At 44.1% G+C, this 20,557-nt stretch overlaps 1 protein-coding gene across 12 annotated transcripts in view; it reads left to right on the plus strand.

Annotated features, from left to right (window-relative positions):
• trim2a (tripartite motif containing 2a) overlaps positions 1-20,557 on the plus strand; it is a 212,817-nt gene that overhangs the window by 164,991 nt on the left and 27,269 nt on the right. For all 12 annotated transcript variants that reach the window (XM_038792020.1, XM_038792013.1, XM_038792022.1 and 9 more), the window contains exon 5: positions 9,020-9,200. In XM_038792020.1, coding sequence (XP_038647948.1) covers positions 9,020-9,200 — 181 coding nt within the window. The remainder of the gene's footprint in view (positions 1-9,019; positions 9,201-20,557) is intronic.

Genomic DNA, 20,557 nt, shown 5'->3' on the forward strand with positions numbered 1-20,557 from the left:
ATTCCTTTAACACGAGCTCAGGTTATCTAAGATAAGTTTGTAAATCTTGCTACTTGCCATGCACAGGAGATTTTGGAACCCTAGATTGTACAGCACCTGACACAGGAGGAAATACTCCCAGACATGGAGCAGGAGAGAGAAAAAAATAGGGCTGCTCGTTGGGGCAGCACGGTAGCACAGTGGCTAGCACTGTGGCTTCACAGCGCCAGAGTCCCAGGTTCAATTCCCCGCTGGGTCACTGTCTGTGCGGAGTCTGCACGTTCTCCCAGTGTGTGCGTGGGTTTCCTCCGGGTGCTCCGGTTTCCTCCCACAGTCCAAAGATGTGCCGGTTAGGTGGATTGGACATGCTAAATTGCCCTTAGTGTCCAAAAAGGTTAGGAGGGGTTATTGGGTTACGGGGTTAGGGTGAAATGAGGGCTCAAGAGGGTCGGTTCAGACTCGATGGGCCAAATGGCTTCTGCACTGTATGTTCTATGAATGCATTGATAAGCAAAACCCCAATATTAAGAGGCCTTTTTACAACAGTTGCAGTTGGCGGAGCAGCCTCTCGCCACAAGTTCGCTGGGGCTGGGATCTTCAGAACCAAAGATGGGCCCATGGCCCAAACTAGTCACCGGACGGGGTTTATTCCCCTTCCTTCTTACGAGGTCTGACTCTCTCCAGTTTTCAATCTCGTGTTGAGGTGCTCTAGTTTTCCCTGGTCTGCCTCAGCAATGCTGTTGTACATTTGTCCCTTTTAGCTCCCCATAGAACCTTACTCTGGTAATGTGTGCAAGGAATTGATGCAATGCAATGTAGAGCGGGAAATGGAGAGGCAGCAGGTATGAGAGAGAACACACCACAAATCCGTTTCTGTCAACTGAGCACTCAGGATGCTGATTTGGTCCCGATGCGGCTTCTGGTATAAATATTCTCTATTCTAGTTTGTTTGATATAACTGAAGTGTTCACAGAGAAAGAAATGCCCATTGGATACCTGAGTGGAAATGCTGCCCTTTCTTATTTGTGTGTTGTCCTCAATTCCCATCATGTGTGATAAATGATACTAAGTTGGTGCAGTTCACAAAGCTGGGAATTTTGTAGCGAAATAAATTGAATTTCACTTAACGTTCAGTGCTGACAAACACTCCCTCTCCAGGAATTATGAAGGAAAACTGAAGTAAATAAACAGAGAACTGCTGCATCACGGTGCTGAGGACCTGGGGCCGGGGTCGAACTCTGTCTGTGGAGTTTGCACATTCTCCCTGTGACTGGGTGGGCCTCACCCCTACAGCCCAAAAAAGATGTGCAGTGTAGGTGAATTGGCCACACTAAATTGGCCCTTGATTGGGGAAAAAAATAATTGAGTACGCTAAACTTATTGAAAAAAAAAGAAACAGAAATGTTGAACATGCTCAGCACCTGAAATATATATATTTTTAAATTTAAAGTACCCAATTATTTTTTCCAATTAAGGGCAATTTCACGTGGCCAATCCACCTACCTTGCACATCTTTGGGTTGTGGGGGTGAGACCCACGCAGACACGGGGAGAATGTGCAAACTCCACATGGACGGTAACCCGGGGCCAGGATTGAACCCGGGCCCTCAGCGCCGTGAGGCAGCAGTGCTAACCACTGCGTCATTGTGCCACCCCAGCCCCTGAAATAAATGTTTGGTGGTCGAATACTTGAAGCAGTAACCAGTCTTTGTTTATCCAGTGCTCGATTGTTTCCTCCATTTCCATTGGCTGTGTGTATTGTCCACAAGGCAGGTTTAGGCTAGAATCATTTACCAAGCAAGGCTAGAGAAATGCCTTCATTGTAATTGTACATTCAATCTCAAACTGGTTCCAAAATTTCCAAGTCCAGATTGGCACTCAATTGGAGACCTATTACCTCATCATGGCCGGGATTCTATGAGCCTCTGCGCCGAAATGGCGTCGGTGCGGGGGCGGAGATTGGGACCTCAGACCGCAATCCGGTCCGATGCCGGGACGTGCTTCTCCGGCGACTGGAGAATTGGCGCCAGTCGCACGCATGCGCGCGGTCAAGGACCATTGAAAGAGGCCCCTGCGGCGATTCTCTGCGGTCGACTGGCCGTGTTCCCGCCGGCGTGGTTCATGTATGGTTCCACCCGGCGGGAGCTCGGCGTTGCAGCTGCAGTGGCTGTCCTGGTGGGGGCGGGGGGGGGGGGGGGGATCAGTCTCCACGACGGCCAGGCCCACGATTGGAGGCCACCGATCAGCGGGCATGCGCGATCTGAGGGGGGGGGGGCCAACCTTCTTCTGCGCCGGCCCGTGTGTGGCTCCGCCATGCTGTGCGACGCCAGCGCGGAAACGGCCGCGCGGACCCTCGAGGCCGGCAGTGCAGGGCCGCGTATGGCTGCTGGAGCAGCGCGGAGCACTCCAGTGCCGTGCTGGCCCCCATGTGGGCTACAGAATTGCTGGGCCAAGAGGCCTGTTGGCGCCGGCGTGAAACACTAAGCTGCGTTTTTGGAGAATCTCGACCCATGTTCCTGACTTAATGCTGCCAATGGTGTTTAAACAAGAGATCACATGTTCCATTGTTAAACATGGCCAAATTCATTCAGTTGTCAATTCTTAAACATGATCTCAATTGTAGTTCACAGGAACATTGTGTTCTCTGCTGTGAACAAAGAATGAACTGTTTATAATGGCAGTTGATATGGGAGAATAGTGTACATGGTTGCCCCTTTACAGTTAAACAATGAATAGAAATGTGAAATGAAGGTTTTAGTGGTAATGGCATTGCCTGCTTTTGTATGCAAATGTCTTCTGTGGATACAACTGAATTCAGTACTGGCTGGAGTGTTTATTTGTTTACAGAATTTTGGAGAAGTAGAAAGTTTGCTGAGTGTCTACCCGTCAGCAATAATTCATTCAGTTTTGCTAGTTTACACTCTGTCACATTTCTGATGGGATAGAGATAAAAGATGGGCATTGCATAGAAGTTACAGTGCAAGCTCAGGCCATTCATCCCAACTGATCTGTGCTGGTATTTATGTTTCACATCAGTTTCCTCCCACTCTACTTCATCTAACCCTAACCCTATCGGATAACCCTTTCGGGCAATGAGTTTGAGACTCCCACCACCCTTTGGGTGGAAAGGTTTTTCTTCACATCCCCGTAAACCTTAAATCTATACCCCCTGGTCATTCATCCCTCCACCAGTGACTATCCTATTTTTATGGTCCCTGGTTTCAGATGCCCTCATAAAAGTAAATACCTTAGGGCAGCACAGTGGCACGCAGTGGTTAGCACTGCGGCTTCACGGTGTCGAGGTCCCAGGTTCGATCCCAGCTCTGGGTCATTGTCATGTGGAGTTTGCACATTCTAGCTTTTATGCATGGGTTTCGCCTCCACAACCTAAAAGATGTGCAGGGTAGGTGGATTGGCCAAGCTAAATTGCCCCTTAATTGAGTATTCTACATTTTTTAAAAAAGTAAACACCTTTATACCTACCCCCATCAACACCCTTCATGATTTTACAAATCTCCATTAAGTCACTCTCAGACTTTTCCTTTTATAGAGTAAAGAGTTCCAGTTTATTCAAGTGATTTCCTTATAGCTATAACCTCTTGGTTCTGGTATCACCCTGTTAAATCTTTTGTATTCCTTCTCCAGTGTTTCAATATTGTTTTTTTTGTAATATGCTGACCAGAACTGTACAGAATGCTGTTTGATGAAGGTACAAATGTATTGTAGCCAATTTTCCTGACGTTACAAAAAAGGTAGAAAGCAAGCTGTGAGGTGCATAGAAAGTGATATGGATAGGTTATGTGAGTGGCAAAAGTTTGGCAGATAGATTATAGTGTGGGAAAATGTGAAGTTGCCCACTTTAGCAGGAATATTAGAAAAGGATAATGTTTAAATGGAGAAATATTATAGAATGCTACGATACAAAATAAACTAGGTGTCATTGTACGCGAGTCACAAATTAGTACAATAAAATAATTAGGAATATGAAAGTGGGAAGGCTTGTTATACCTGTAAGAAGTCTTACAACAACTTGAGTGCGGACTCAACCGGGATCTGGGCTTCATGTCGCATTACATTCGGCCCCCACCAACAAGCCTGGACTTGCAGAGGCCTACCGACTGAACTGGCTTGGGACAATTCACACCTCTTTAACCTGGAGTTACCTCTCTCTCTGCATCTTTGATGATTTGATTGCCTGCAGGTGCTCGCATTCCGGGGCATCTCTGACTGTGTCTATATATGATGTGAAGAAGGAGCCGTGCTCCGAAAGCTCGTGTTTGAAACAAACCTGTTGGACTTTAACCTGGTGTTGTAAGACTTCTTACTGTGTGTCTATATAAACATTTCTGGAACAAGCCTTTCCATTCACCTGAAGAAGGAGCCGTGCTCCGAAAGCTTGTGTTTGAAACAAACCTGTTGGACTTTAACCTGGTGTTGTAAGACTTCTTACTGTGCTCACCCCAGTCCAACGCCGGCATCTCCACATCATTGTTATACCTGGGCATTGGTGAGGCTACACCTGGAGTATAGGGTACAGCTCTGGTGTCCTTCTAGAGAGATATATTTATATTGGAAGTTGTTCGGGGAAAGTTCACTGGGCTAGAGAGATATATTTATATTGGAAGTTGTTCGGGGAAAGTTCACTGGGCTGATTACTGACATGAAGGTGTTGCCTTATGAGGGCAGATTGGACCTGTAATTGATGGAATTTAGAAGAGTGAGAGATTTATTTTCATCCAGCTATACTGGGTTTTAACCCGATTCTAATGTCTGGACTGTAATTTAACTTCCTGCATCATAAAATGTATTTGCATTTAGTGATGATCCATTGATGAATTGCTCTGACAGCAGTGGATTATGTTGATGTAATTTATTTTATTAGTCTGGTTCATCGTCTGAACAAATTCGAATGACACACTTGATGCTAAATGTACTGTAATTAAAATATTCAACCCTGCCAGTTTGACAGATGGCATGAGTCTCACTCAGCAGAAAGTAGTGATAATCCTATTGGATATATTGATTTTGCTTTTTAACTGAAATGGAAAAAAGGGTTGATAAGAAGTAATTGCCCTTTTTGGGACATACATTAGCCTGACACTGCCACTATATTATAAATGTTACCCTTAAGGGCTGGATTTTTCTCTTGGGAGCACATTTTGCATGTCGAGCAATTTTGAGGCCAACGAACTGAACTTCGAACTGATGTGAGACTATGTCTGGGATTTTTGTCTTTTCCCGCAGTCTAGTTAGCGAGCTGCAAATCGGTGTCAGATGCGTGTCAGCTGAGGTAGGCTGGAAAGGAGGCCTCCCTCTGTTTTCGGCAGTCACAACAGCCAGGCTCCTAACATTGTTGTTTAAAGGCTGCCTACGCTTGATCTCTCAACTCCAGCCCCCATGCATTTCCCTGAATGAGGCTCCTCACTATATAAAACTCTCGGGAATTATAGACCAGTTAGTCCAGCATCTGTTAGATCAATAATTAAGGATAGGTTACTGAACACCCCTCTGAGACAGCAGGCCTGGATATGTGAAAGGTAGGCCAGGTATGACAAATCTGACTGAATTTTCATTTTTGAAAAGGTGATTAAAGTAGGGAACAAGGAAATGTCTGTGGATATTATTTATATGGACTTCTGGCATTTGATCAAGTCTCTCATAAGAGATGTTAGCTAACATTGAAGCTATGGAATTGAAGGCAATTTTTTACCTGGTTAGGATTTTGACTGCAAGAAAGGAAAGATTAGGATTAATGAGCATGTACTTTAATTGGCAGCACGTAATTACTGATGTCACGCAAAAATCCATGTTGGAGTTTCAGTTATTCACAAGTTTATTAATTTTGTGATTGGATAAAAAGCCACATAAAATTTGCTGATGACAGATGGGAGGCATTATAAACAGGATAGATGAAGCATAACATTGCAAAGTGAGAATGGATTACGTCAGCCGGCTGCGACCGGCTTTCAGAACGCTGGCCTTTGTGCGCGTGCGCGTCCCCTCAGCATTGCGCAGGCTCAGAGTCCAGGGGGGCAGAATGCCTCCTGTCATCAGCGCACTGACCCAGGAGCATTTTGTTTTTCATCACTGGCGTCTTCCTGCCTGGAGTGGTGGCAGAGAGCAGATCACGTGCCTCGTACACTGACATAACGTGTTCTGGGCACGAGAGAGATTCCTCCATTTTGCAGCGGCCAGCAGTGCTGGAGGTGAGCACCTCCAGTGAACAACCAATGAAAACATTGAAAACAGGAACAAAGCAGCATAAAGATGAATACGTTTTTAAAAAAAATTTAGAGTACCCAATTTTTTTTCCAATTAAGGGGCAATTTAGCGTGGCCAATCCACCTACCCTGCACATCTTTGGGTTGTGGGGGCGAAACCCACGCAAACATGGGGATAATGTGTAAACTCCATATGGACAGTGACCAGAGCCGGGATCGAACCTGGGACTACGGCGTCGTGAGGCACAGTGCTAACCACTGCTCCGCCTTGCTGCCCAATGAAGATGAATACTTGAGGTGTGGGTTATTAATTGTGCCACTGCAAATCAGGATTCCAACTGCAAATCAGGATTCAAAGCTCACGCGTGTTATATCCAGGAAAGCACTGGAAAATGAAAGTTTAAAACTCTCAAAACTTCAGAGGCATTTGACAACTAAGCATGGCGACTTCAAGGACAAACCTCCTTTTATTTTTATTCAACGGATGCAGTGAGATCTTACATCATCAGCTGAAGTCATTATCAGAAATGTAACAATGAATAGTAAAGCAAGGGAGATCGTGAGAACCAAACAGGCTCACCTGTCACAGTAAGTGAAAATGGTGGGTCGTGAAGTTTGGCCAGCGTGGGTCACTAAGGATGGCTGTTTGGTAAAGATGGGTCCCGGGCAAAAAATTTTGAAAAGTACTGGATTATGTGAATGGAGAAAACTGTGGAAAATTGAATTTAGTGTGGGCAGAGGTGAGGTTCTTCATTTTGGACCTGAAAAGGATCGAACAGAGTACGTTCTACATGGTTAAAAAGCTAGAAACTGTGAAGGTCCAAGTACATAGAGTATTAAAATGTCATTAACAGTACAAAAATACTAATGGAATGCTGACTTTATTATCTAGAGGAAAGCCCACAGTGAGGTAGAAGTCATGCTTAGCTGTACAAAAACTTAGCTATACTACGCCTGGAGTACTGTGAGCTGTTCTGGACATCGCATGTATTGGTTTTTATTAGGACCTAAATACACCTGAATATTGTTGAAAAGAAAGACATGTTGCTGAAGCTTTTTATCTTGCACTCATCAGGACAAGCTCGAGAATGCCATTTCTGATCACAACAGTAACGTTTTAGTATAAAGACTACCAATTGGTTGGCAAGTCAACTGTGGTCAAGGCATTGCCATGGGGAAAGCAATGAGGAAGTATCGGCTCCCCCAGCTCCTGGGTAATTCAAGACAGGCGCATAGGCCTTGGCCAATCATCATTCTTCTTCTGTAGTATAAATTGTTATGCAGTTGCAAGAAGTTGTTGTCCAACTTACTCTTTGATACCAGTGAGCATTTTTCCAATTTACTGGGCTGATGTCTTTCACATACCACCGCAGATATGAGGTGGGTTTCTCCGTCCCCCTGCACCTGTCTTCTGGTTCAGCACGCCCCCGCCAGCTGCGGGATCCTCCAGTCGGCCAATGGGCTTTCCCATTGTGGGAATTCCCACACTATCGAGAAATCCGCAACATGAGTGCGCTGCCGGCGAAACGGAGGATCCCGCTGACTGAGAATCCAGCCCATGATTTCAAAACTTTTATTAGGTAGATTGACAAAAAAATTGACTGTACAGAGTAACAATTATAATTCCAAGCATACTCACTTTATTGAACTTCAGATACCTTTTTGAGTAAGAAAAACAATAAACCATGCATTACCATCCCATTTTAGTGCATGCATTTACTTGGTCAGCCCCTGATTCCAGCTGTCGTAGAGTTTTGAGTAAATTAATTTTCCCTGTCTAGGCTGTAACCGGGTGCCTGCCCAGACCTATTGCTGCTGACTACAAGAGGCGGGTGGGTTGAGATGAATAGATCATCCAAAATAATATAATTAGGATGTTTGTCAGAAGCTGGGCTAGATTGTTGGGGTGGGAGGGAGGTGGGGGGGTTGCTGTACTGATAATGAATTTCCTCTGTCTCAGCAGCTGCAGTATTATTTCTTTGTGGGCGGATTTAAAAAAGACCCAAAATGTGACAAACGTTGCAAGCACGAATCCACTGCATCCAACATCAATTATGCTGAAAACCACATTTCTGACCTTGACTTATTTCATTTTATGATAGAAAATATTTATTTGATTTCTGTTATGACTAGAATCTTTTGAACTGTACATGTTTGCAGCACAGATGAAGGCTGTTCAGCTTTCGTGTCTGTTATCCACCTTATCTCCTCCCTGAGGTACACAAAGGATTTTCCCTCATTATGTATGCAGTCTGTGAACAAAGCCTCCTCAAAAGGATCCTTGTGTTCTAAACTGTGATAGAATTCTTTAACATTAGATCTCCTCATTTCCCCCGACTCTATCTTTCCTCAGTAATTACATTCTCAGTTTGCCTAAAGCCAATCCAAATCTGTTAGAACTACAATGTCGTACCCTCCATAATTTGCGGTTGTAATTCTCTAAATCTGCTTTGAATGCTTTTTGAGTTCACAAGCATGCCATTCAATCCTGGCTCCCTTTTGTCAATGTTTAACTCGTCCCACTCAGTGTTTCTTTGTAACGTTCCTATTTATTTCTCTTGGTTTTTTTCTATCCTCCATCTCTTCCCTCTTTTTTCATTCTTTTCTGTTTTCTGTTGTTTTCTTGCTGCTCCCTGCCATAATTTACTGTGTCTCACATTAGTTACTCTTCCAGTGAGGATGACGGACCCACCCTGTTGCCTGCAACTCGAAGGTTGCTAATGGCTCACAATTCATTCTGTTAAAAATTTACAAAAAAAAACTTGCGAGCAAAGTCATGAAAAGAATTCACAGAAGTAACAACATTTTGTCTTTTCACAGGTTGCCCGAGTTGGACTCCGCTCTTAGTTTCCTGTCCGAAATCTTGCAGGATTTGACCAATGAGAAAGTAAGCATTGAAGAAGAAATCCATGCTACTTTTGATGAGCTCCAGAAGACTTTAAATGTACGAAAGAGTGTTCTGCTAATGGAACTAGAGGTTACTTATGGAGTTAAACAAAAAGTAAGAGAATTTTAGTTTTTACCAAATTAATGTTTGATTAACTTTACAACTGCTTAAGTAGATTAATTCATTCCTAATTAGTAGTTTTCATTCCTGGTTTTTATGAAGTAAAATAACTGTACTATGGTCATGGTGGTCGGATTGACTATGTAAAAGTTTTAAAAAATATATTTTTATTCTCCATTTTCACATTTTCTTCAAAATTTACACCCTACCAACAAACAGTAAACGGCGATGAATACAATGTCAATCCTCTTATTAACAACAACGATCCCATCCTCCCACCACCCCCCAAACAACGACAAAAAGGCATCAAATAAAACAAAACCTCCCAAGGAAAAAAAAGAAAAAGGAATCGGGAATCGCCTATGGTCAGGGCAGCACAGTGGCGCACTGGGTTAGCCTCACGGCGCCGAGGTCCCAGGTTCGATCCCGGCTCTGGGTCACTGTCCGTGTGGAGTTTGCACATTCTCGCCGTGTTTGTGTGGGTTTCGCCCTCGCAACCCAAAGATTTGCAGAGTAGGGGCTAAATTTCCCCTTAATTGGGGGGGGGGGGGGGGGGAGGAATGAATTGGGTACTCTAAAATGTATTTTTTTAAAAGGAATCGCCTATGGTCACCATTGACATATATAGTTCACCCCCCAACCCTCCCCCACATTGAGTGGGGTTGTGTGCTAAATCCCCTTTAGCATACACACCCAAGCCCCAAAGAACCATCATTGCAAATGAAAGTCCCAACTCTTCCCTTGTCCAAATATACAGCGTCCACTCATTTAGTACATGCACCAACACGCAGTGAAAAATTAAAGTTACATGAGGCTACATCTGTACAAGACACGCTCTCAGTCCCATTTTTCAATTCTGCCACAGTCCTTCTGCCTTCGCAAACCCCTCCACCGTCCCAAAATAAAAGTCCTTAGATTTGTAGGTCACCCTCAACGTAGCTGGATACACTATGCCGCACTTCACCTTGCTGTTGTACAGTGCCTTCGCCCGGATGAGGGCTGCCCACCTCCTCACCAGCTCCACCGTTAAGTCCTGGCATATGCGTATACTAGCTCCAGCCCACTGCACCACCCGCTTCTGCTTTGCCCAGCACAGGACCTTCTCCTTCACACTGTACTACGGAAACAAAGTTACTACTCTTGGCGGCTCTCTCGCCTTTGGTAAAGGCCTCCATGACCGATCAGCCTGATCCACTTCGTATCGAGAGGGATCGTCCCCCTCCCCAAATAGCTCCGCCAACATCGTGGCAAAATATTCCGTCGGCCTCGGTCCTTCCACCCCCTCGGGCAGACCCACAATCCTCAGATTCTGCCGCCTGGATCTGTTTTCCAAGTCTTCCATTTTGGCTCGCAGACCCTTGTTGGTCTCAGTTGATCACTGTGCTGCGATAATGCCTTTTCCACTTCCTTCAGTGTCTCACCTTGCTCCTGCACCTCCGCCGCTGCGCTCGATACCGCTGCCCATCTCCTTCTTCATCGTTTCCATGTGCTTTGTGAACTGTTTTTCAAGTTCCATGGCCATCACCGTGGTCATTTCTTCTGCTGTGAGCGATGCGGCCTCCCCTGGTGCTCCAGCCTCCGCTTTCCTTACAGTTCCCTTGCTGACTTTTCCACTCACCGGCGGACTTTCATTAACCCTCATTAAAGGGCAGCAGGGTAGCATGGTGGTTAGCATAAATGCTTCACAGCTCCAGGGTCCCAGGTTCGATTCCCGGCTGGGTCACTGTCTGTGTGGAGTCTGCACGTCCTCCCCCTGTGTGCGTGGGTTTCCTCCGGGTGCTCCGGTTTCCTCCCACAGTCCAAAGATGTGCGGGTTAGGTGGATTGGCCATGCTAAATTGCCCGTAGTGTCCTAATAAAAGTAAGGTTAAGGGGGGGGTTGTTGGGTTACGGGTATAGGGTGGATACGTGGGTTTGAGTAGGGTGATCATGGCTCGGCACAACATTGAGGGCCGAAGGGCCTGTTCTGTGCTGTACTGTTCTATGTTCTAACCCTCCTTTTTCACGTTTTTTTTTCCAAACTTGGACATTTCTCCTCACTGCCATCTTACAACTTTTTCAGCCTCCGTTGCCCGTGGGACCGGGCGTTAAACCCTGAAAATTCTATTCCCCAGCAAGAGCCCTCTCGTGTGCGGCTGCCTCCTGCCCACCGTCACCGGAAGTCTCCGACTATCTAAAATTAGCACAATTATCACTGCTTGGTACAATGGCAACTTTTGAGAAAGTGGCATCTTTTCAGTAGCACCGGGTTAGTTGTTATGCAGAGGACGTAGCAAGAACAAAGGACAGCCCTGATTAATCATGGCAGAGTATAAAGAATGGCTGGCTTGCAAATTGAGAATATTTGATAACAAAGCCTCTAACCTTTGTTTATTTGGAATTGCTAGCTTGCTCTCTCAGTCTCACTTTTCTCGGTTAGCCCTGTTGCCTCACGGCGCCGAGGTCCCAGGTTCGATCCCGGCTCTGGGTCACTGTCTGTGTGGAGTTTGCACATTCTCCCCGTGTTTGCGTGGGTTTCGCCCCCACAACCCCAAAAGATGTGCAGGCTAGGTGGATTGGCCACGCTAAATTGCCCCTTAATTGGAAAAAAATGAATTGGGTACTCTAAATTTATATATTTTTTTAAAAATCTCACTTTTCTCTCATCCCCCTCCTTCTTTCTAAATTTGTTTCACCCTTTCTGGAGTATGTTTTCTGAGGTGCAGTCACTCTCTAGTTCCAAATCATGATTACTCATCGGGACCTACACATTGAATGTCGACATGCTGTACTACTACAGAGAGTGCCATGACTGAGCCAATCCTTGCTCTTGGCCAAAGTTATTTCAATTTAAGGGAACACTCTCCTACCATCCTGGCTGAGATCATTGTACAGATTGGGAATTGAATTTAGCTCAGCTCTTTGCAGGAGGCTCAGATTTTTGTAGTTTCCATGAACATTAAAAATAGGAGTTGACGTCCTTGGGAAAAGATTTGACTATTCTGGTTCAGACTTAACAAAAATACAGTTAAATTCTACTTCATTAGTCTCCACTTGGAATAGAAATATATTGGTACAAAAAATATATTCAAGGAAGGGTAAGGTTCTTCACATTAATGAAAGACTTGAGGGTTGAATAGAAATTGAATGTCAATTTAAATGATTTGTGATGTTCTATTGCTTTTGTTGTTATGCCAATGTTTGAACCCTACTGTCTTGTTCAAGGTTCCAAATGCTGGGCTGCAGTTCACTGTACTTTGGATTGCAAATGTTTTTTAATGGGACATTTAATAAGGAGTTTTATAAGTGTACAGATTGTTTTATTTGGAACTGAAGTCAACATGGTATGAAGTCAGACAGTTTTCCATGAGTCATGTTCAATCAAAATGTATTTCCTCCTTTATGATTTCTGTCATTAATCCAGCATTTGAGGAAAGCATGTGATGTTGTAACAGCTTACAGAACCAGCTCGTGTCGTCGTAATAATTTTTAAAGAGGAAACAAATTGACCTATATGTTGACTTTTTCCAACACTCCCATGATCCTACCTTGCGATCTCAGAACAAGAATACCTGACTTAACATTGCAAGTATGAATAATTAGGCACAAGATAGGACAGCTTTGTCTGAGTGAAATACACAGTTGTCTAACAACAGTTTTGGGGGAGGTTTTCAAATATTGACGTACTGCTGAGGATTCCCTCCACTAACTTACAAAAAGCTGTTTGTTATTCAAATAAAAACATAAACATAATCAATTGTATATAGTGCTGTCTCAGATGTCCATAAATCTGACTTCTTTGCCCTCTTAGTGTCCTGTGGGAAAATCTATGCAATAATTCATGAAATCAGAATTTTTAGTGAAGATTAATAGTCAGCAATTGTTATGTATTTAAAATTACAAACTCCGCATAATCACAGAATCCCGACAGTGTAGAAAAAGGCCAGTCAGTCCATTGACCCGAAAGAGCACCCTACCCAGGCTCACTCTCCTGCCCTGTCCCTGGAACCTCATCTAACCTGTTGACACTAAGGAGCAATTTTAGCATGGCCAAGCCACCTAACATGCGCAACTTTGGACTGTGGGAGGAAACCAGAGCACCCGGAGGAAATACACGCAAACAGTGGGAGAATGTGCAGACTCCACACAGTCCATAAGATGCAGGAGCAGAATTAGTCCATTCATCCCATCGAGTCACTCCACCATTCAATCATGGATTTTGTTTTAATAAATTTGGAGTACCCAATTAATTTTTTTCCAATTAAGGGATAATTTAGCGTGGCCAATCCACCTAACCTCATCTGTGGGTTGTGGAGGTGAAACCCACGCAGACATGGGGAGAATGTGCAAACTCCACACGGGCAGGGATTCTAACCCGAGTCCTCAGCACCGTAGACAGCTCTGGTGAATGGATTCATCATCATGCATGCATGATACCATAACCTGTGGCCTATGACCTGGAAGTGGTGATATGAACTGCTTCCAGGTACTGTACTGTAACCCCGGTATGGCTCCGCCTCTAGCTCCACCCACACCGGGGCCATATATAGGCCGGCCTCTTGTGGGCGGCATTCATCTGTACTACTGACTCTGGCTAGACAAGTTCAGGACTAATAAAGTCTACTGTTCACTCGCTCTCTCTGCCTCACTGTGAATTGAAGGTATATCAACAGCAGTGCTAACCACTGTGCCATCGTGTCGCCCAGTCCCCATTTAATCATGGATGATGTGTTTCTCATTCCCATTCTCCTGCCTTCTCGCCATAACCCCTCATCCCCCTATTAATCAAGAACCTATCTATCTCTGTCTTAAAAGCACTCAGTGACTTGGCCTCCACAGCTTTCTGTGGCAGTGAGTTCCGCAGATTCACCAGCCTCCGCATGTCAGTTTTAAAGGATCAACCCTTCAGACTGAAGCTGTGTCCTCAGGTTCTAGTTTTTCCTACTAATGCAAACATCCTCTCCACGCCCATTCTATCCAGGCCTCTCCATATTCTGTAAGTTTCAATAAGATCCCCCCCTCATCCTTCAAAACTCCAAAAAGTACAGTCCCAGAGTTCTTGTCCACTTCTCTTACGACAAGCAGTCCCCCAAGGTCAGAGTCAAAGCCCAGTCCAGGGCGCTGTGAGGCAGCAATGCTAGCTACTGTCCCACTGTGCTGCACTGATGAAACAAAACTTGGAAATGTAGAGGTTCGTAACAAACCTCAGGAGGAAATAGACAAATGAAATGTAATGCAGAGAAGTGTGAACCCTAAAATGAGACAACACAGAAGGAGGACATTAGATCCAACAAGCTTGTTCCAGCTCTTTAATAGCCCTATCCAGTTGGTTCCACTCATTAACTTTCCCCATAGCCATATAATTTTTCCCCTGTAAATGGAATGATGCATTTTGGTATTAAGAATAAGAAATAAACATAGAAATATACGTAGAAAATACAAGCAGGAGGAGGCCATTCGACCCTTCGAACCTGCTGCACCATTTATTATGATCATGGCTGATTATCAAGTTCAATTTCCTGATCTTGAGTTCATCACCATATCCCTTGATCCCTTTAGCCCCAAGAGTTGCATCAACATTTAAAAAAATATATATATTTTTTTCCAATTAAGGGGCAATTTACAAAGGCCAATCAACCTACCATACACATCTTTGGGTTGTGGTGGTGAGCCCCATGCAGACACGAGGAGAATGTCCGTGTGGAATTTGCACAATGACCTGGGGCCAGGATCGAACCTGGGTCCTCAGCGCGGTAGGCAGCAGTACATCTAATGCCTTCCTGAAATTACACACCTGTTTTGGCCTCGACTACTTTCTATGGTAGTGAATTCCACAGATTCACCACTCTCTGGGTGAAGAACTTTCTCCTCGCCTCAGTCCTAAAAGGTTTACCCCTTGCCCTCAAACTATGACCCCTAGTTCTGGACTCCCCCACCATCAGGATCACTCTTTCTGAATCTACCCTGTCTAATCTTGTTAGAATTTTGTATGTTTCTATGAGATCCCTCTCACCCTTCTTAACTACAAGGAATATAATCCTAACCAAGTTGGTCTCTCCTCATATGACAGGCCTGCCATCCCAGGAATCAGCCTGGTAAGCCTGTGCTGCACTCATAGCAAGAACATCTTTCCACCAATAGGGACACCAAAACTGCAGACAATACTCCAGGTGTGGCCTCACCAAAACCCTATACAGGTGCAGTAAAGCATCCCTATTCCTCCACTCAAATCCTCTCACTATGAAGGCCAACATAAATTTTGTTATCTTTACTGCCTTCTGTACCCTTGCACTTACTTTCAGCGACTGATGTACCTGTCTCAGTTTACACCCATTCAAATAATAATGTCTTCCTAGTTTTGCTATTGAAGTGGATAATCTCACATTTTTCCACATTATACTGCATCTGCCTTGCATATGCGCACACACTCAGCCTGTCCAAATCATGCTGAAGCATCTCTGCATCCTCCTCACAGCTCATCAATTTGAAGGTAATACATTTAGTTCCCTCGTCCAAATCATTAATATATAAGTGAACAGTTGGGATCCTAGCACAGGTCCCTGCAGTACCCCACTTAGTTACTGCCTACCGATTTGGAAAAAGACCCATTTTTTCCAAATCGGATATTGATCTGCTAACCAGCTTTCTATCCATCTAAAGACACTACCCGCAATCCCATGCGCTTTAACTTGACATAGTTATCTGCTTTGTGAGACCTTGTTGAAAATCTAAATAAACCACATCCACTGGTTCTCCCTGGTCAACTGTATTGGTTACATCTTCAAAGAATTCCAGCAGATTTGTCAAGCATGATTTTCCTTTCGTAAATCCATGCTGACTTTGTCTGATTACACCACTGCTTTCCAAATTCTGTGCTATGAAATCCTTGATAAGGAACTTGTATGCTTCGTCTATCTCTAATTTCCCTTGTAAGCCATGGTTTGGCCACAGTTCCCTTTCCAGTTCTTGCGCCAAATAGGAATAAAGAACTTTTGGAGTTCACCTATTAGTTCCTTGAATGCCTGCTATTGTCCTTCCTTTTTAGTAATGTTTCCCTGTCCATCATAGCCCCTCATGCCACATATCATAGTTACCTTTATTGAGATTCAGGATGCTGGTCTCAGAATAAACTACCTCACTATTCTATGGTCACTCATCCCCAAGGGTTGTCTCACAACTAGGTTGCCAACTAATCCTTTTGTGTTGCCCAATACCCATTCCAAGATGGCCTGTTCCCATGTTGGTTCCTCAGCGTATTGGTCCATAAAAACATACCATAAGACATAGGAGCAGAATTAGGCTACTCGGCCCATCGGGTCTGCTCCACCATTCAATCGTGGCTGATCTTTTTCTCATCCCCATTCTCCTGCCTACTCCCCATAACCCCTGATCCTCTTATAATCAAGAACTATCTATCCCTGTCTTAAAGACACTCGGTGATTTGGCCACCACAGCTTTCTGTGGCAAAGAGTTCCATAGATTCATCATCCTCTAGCTGAAGAAATTCCTCCTGTATTGTACTGTGGCTAATTTGACTCGCCCAATCTGTATGCAGTCTATAAGAAGTAAATGGTACAATTTTGAAGGGGACATAGGAACAGAGACCTGTGTTTCCAAGTACAGAAATCATTGAAGGTGGCAGAACACGTTGAGAAGGTTATTTTCAAAAAAATAAAATGGCATCTTTGTCTTTATTAATGCAGGAGTCATGTACATAAGCACGGGTGTTATGTTTAATCTCTAAAACACTGTTTAGGCCTCTGCATTCTATATAGTGTTCAATTACATGCACCACAAGGCCTTGGAGTGGGTGCAGAAGAGATTTGCAGTTAGTTGTACCAGGGATCAGGGACTTCTGTTCTGTGGAGAGACTGGAGAAGTTTTCTTGGGGAAGAGAAAGTTAAGCGAGATTTGATCGAAACAGTCAAACTCGTGAATAGATTTGATAAGATAAATAAGCAGAAATGGTTTCTGTGGCAGAATGACCAGTAATCAGTGGGTACAAGTTTAAAGCCATCACCAAAAGAACCAGAAGGAAGATGAGACCTTTAATTTACTGCGATGATTGGTTATGATCTGGAACATTCTGCTTTGAAGATGTTCGAAGCATATTCAAAGTGAAGTGGATAAATTGTTCAAGGGAGAACATCTTTTTTTAAATTTAGAGTACCCAATTATTTTTTTCCAATTGAGGGGCAATTCAGTGGGGGCATTTAGTGCGGACATTCGACCTACGCTGCACATTTGGGTTGCGGCGGTGAGGCTCGTGCAGACACGGGAAGAATATGCAACCTCCACACGGACATTGACCCGGGGCCGGGATTGAACCTGGGTTCTCGGTGCCGTGAGGCAGCAGTGATAACCACTGTGCCACCCCTTCAAGGGAGAAAATTGCAGGGAATGATAATTAATTAGACAGCTCTACCACAGAGCTGGCAAAAGTACAGTGGGTCATAAGGCTTCCTTTTGTGCTGTATCGTTATATGACTTGGTGATTTGTATCTTGGGATTCTTGCAGGAATCCTTCTTTGGCCCACACACGTTTTGCCTTGGAGATGTTCATCCAATTTCATGAAATTGGATTTTCGCATTGGGCTCAGGAAAACGGAAGTTGGACCATTTCCCAAATGAGGAAACAGCCTGTCATAACATGCCGCATTTCCGTCATCTGCAGATGTTTGGGTTTCCTGGTTCCTGAGGCATCATTTGAAGAGTGTTGGTGCCAAGGTGTACTGGTTAGACAGCCTACCTCTGTTTGCTAAGGCACCAACCCAGCTTTCAAAACTGGCCTCTAGTTCTACCACACTCACTCACCCTCCATGCCTGTCATGTATCCTACAAAGCCATGATAAAGCACATTTTTAGAAATGGACATGAAAATGTACATCTCTAATAAATCTAGTAGAACTATTTGTCAAAAACACAACCATTCACATTGGGGACAGAACCATACACCCGATTGGGGAAAAAACTGAAATCTCCACTGACCATTCGGTTGTAAGTATAAAAGTAAATATTTTTAAATATAAATTTAAGAGTATCCAATTAAGGGGCAATTTTGCATGATCAATCAACCTACCCTGCATATCTTTGGCTGTGGGGGTGAGACCTATGTAGGCACTGGGAGAATATGCAAACTTCACATGGACAGTGACCCGGATCGAACTTGGGTCCTCAGTGCCATGAGGCAGCAGTGTTAACCGCTGCGCCACCTAGCCGCCCTTATAAAAATATATTTATTCAGTAACTACATCAAAGACAAATAGTCCTTTCATAACCTATTAAAATGTCAATCACACTGTGTACATAATCCGCTGCATGAAATGTGGACCGTCAACATTTGAAATTCAGCCATAACCTTCATAATGGACTCTGGTGTCAAAACACCATTCGCATGTGTGCAATGGAATCCATTGAAACTGGAAAACAGATTATGAGTTGTTTTTTAAAAAAATTATACCAGATGACCTGTCAACAAAAAGAAGTCCAGGAGCAGATGGCTACTTTTCTTTGGGTGAAAACTGCAAACCTTTTTTCTCTGGGTGATTTAAAGTCCCGTGGGCATTAATCTCTTCAAATCATGGCACTAAGTTCCCAAGCACCGTTTTCTTCAGTTTTGAATGAATAATATCACTTCTCAATAAGAAAATTACTCTAATGCATCTCAACATTTACACTGTAGTTGCATTCCTGAAAAGTGCAACTTAAAATGTTTAAATATTAAACAAATCAGATTTTTCCATTACCGGTACAGTGTCTTGAATCCGGCTCTCTGAAAGCTGGTGATGTCAAAATTTGACTTTTTTTTTACACTTTCATCTCCTGACTTTCCCTCCCTGAAAACATCTTTGGTCTAACTGTACAACTTGGAAATTCCTTGGAGCTGCTTCCACGCCCCAACACATTATTGAAGTGAAATGAAACTCACATAATTTGATATTTCACCCATGATCTATTAGCCTGGACACCTTCAATTTACCTGCGGTTTCTAGGCTGCTTTATTTGACCCAGTCAATGCTAAATGCTGGTGTTCATTGACCAGGCTCCTTATCAATGATCAATACTCCAATTTGCAATATAAACCTACTTGTTCAATGCTCCGAGACTAAATCCATTGATCGACTTTGGTCCAGACTTGATAATGTTTATTTGGCCATGATGGGCTGGTCCTGTTGGGCTTGTTGCATTCAGTTACACTCAGCATTTCTGTGCAATTCAGCTCCAGGTTGTGCCCTGGGCCATTGAGAGCTTCCAGGTGAAATGAGACGCCAGCATTTTGTATTAATATAAGGTTGGCAACCGAACACAGCCCCTCCCCTCACAGGCTGACCCACCAATGGGGAATTTTTTCTAATCTCTTCCCCTCCTGCAGCATTTGGCTAATGAGTCTGGGGTGCTCTGGCCTTCTGAAGCTCAATCTCTCCCAAGACTCTGAAGACTTGTCCGACTCCTCACCTTGCGCCCTTCTCATCACATGCTGCTCCCTCCTTGATCATCTCTCCATACCCCTACATTAACTCCAGTTTCTCCAATGGCCATAACCTCTCTTCCTGAACTCACTGCTGCTCCAATCATGGATTTCTTCACTCATGAGCTAATTTTCCTCCAATCACAGCTGCAAATTTCTGCACTCTCCAGCGAGCTGCATTTTTACTTTTCGAGTTTGATGCTCGGTTCTCCTATGTGAGCTTGCTGTTTACACAGTATTTGGGTGTCACTGGGGTTAGCACTGTTACTTCTCAGTGCAGGGGACCTGGATTCGATTCCTGGCTTGGGTCACTGTGCTTGTCTGCACGTTCTCCCCGTGTCTGCGTGGGTTTCCTCCGGGTGCTCAGGTTTCCTCCCACAGTCCAAAGACGTGCAGGTTAGGTGGATTGGCCATGCTAAATTACCCCGAGTGTCCAAAACAGTCAAATGGGGTTGCTGGGTTACATGGATAGGGTGGAGGTGTGGGCTTAAGTAGGGTGTTCTTTCCAAGTGCCGTGCAGTGCGGACCCAGTGCAGACTTGATGGGCTGAATAGCCTCCTACACTGTAGATTCTATGATGATAGTCCAGGTTGCTGAACGGCTGCATTCCCATGCACCTGAGAGGGAACATTGTGGTGTTATGTAAAAATGTTCATAGACTTCATTTACAATTAATGAACTCTTACTTTTCGGGTAGATCTAGTAACCTGTGCTTTTCAACTGGTGACTCCACTGGAAGATGGGAGTCTTTAAGTCAACAGTATGAATAACACATTCACACTTAATGTCAATAAGATAGGCTATAATTAGTTTGAAGCATAACACAAAATCTCATCTTTATAATCTTGCCTTAATGGAAGATGGAATGGTGCTTGGGTAATATGTTATTGTTTTGATGTTCTCAA

This window comes from Scyliorhinus canicula, chromosome 3, assembly GCF_902713615.1.
Source record: "Scyliorhinus canicula chromosome 3, sScyCan1.1, whole genome shotgun sequence".
NCBI lineage: Eukaryota > Metazoa > Chordata > Chondrichthyes > Carcharhiniformes > Scyliorhinidae > Scyliorhinus > Scyliorhinus canicula.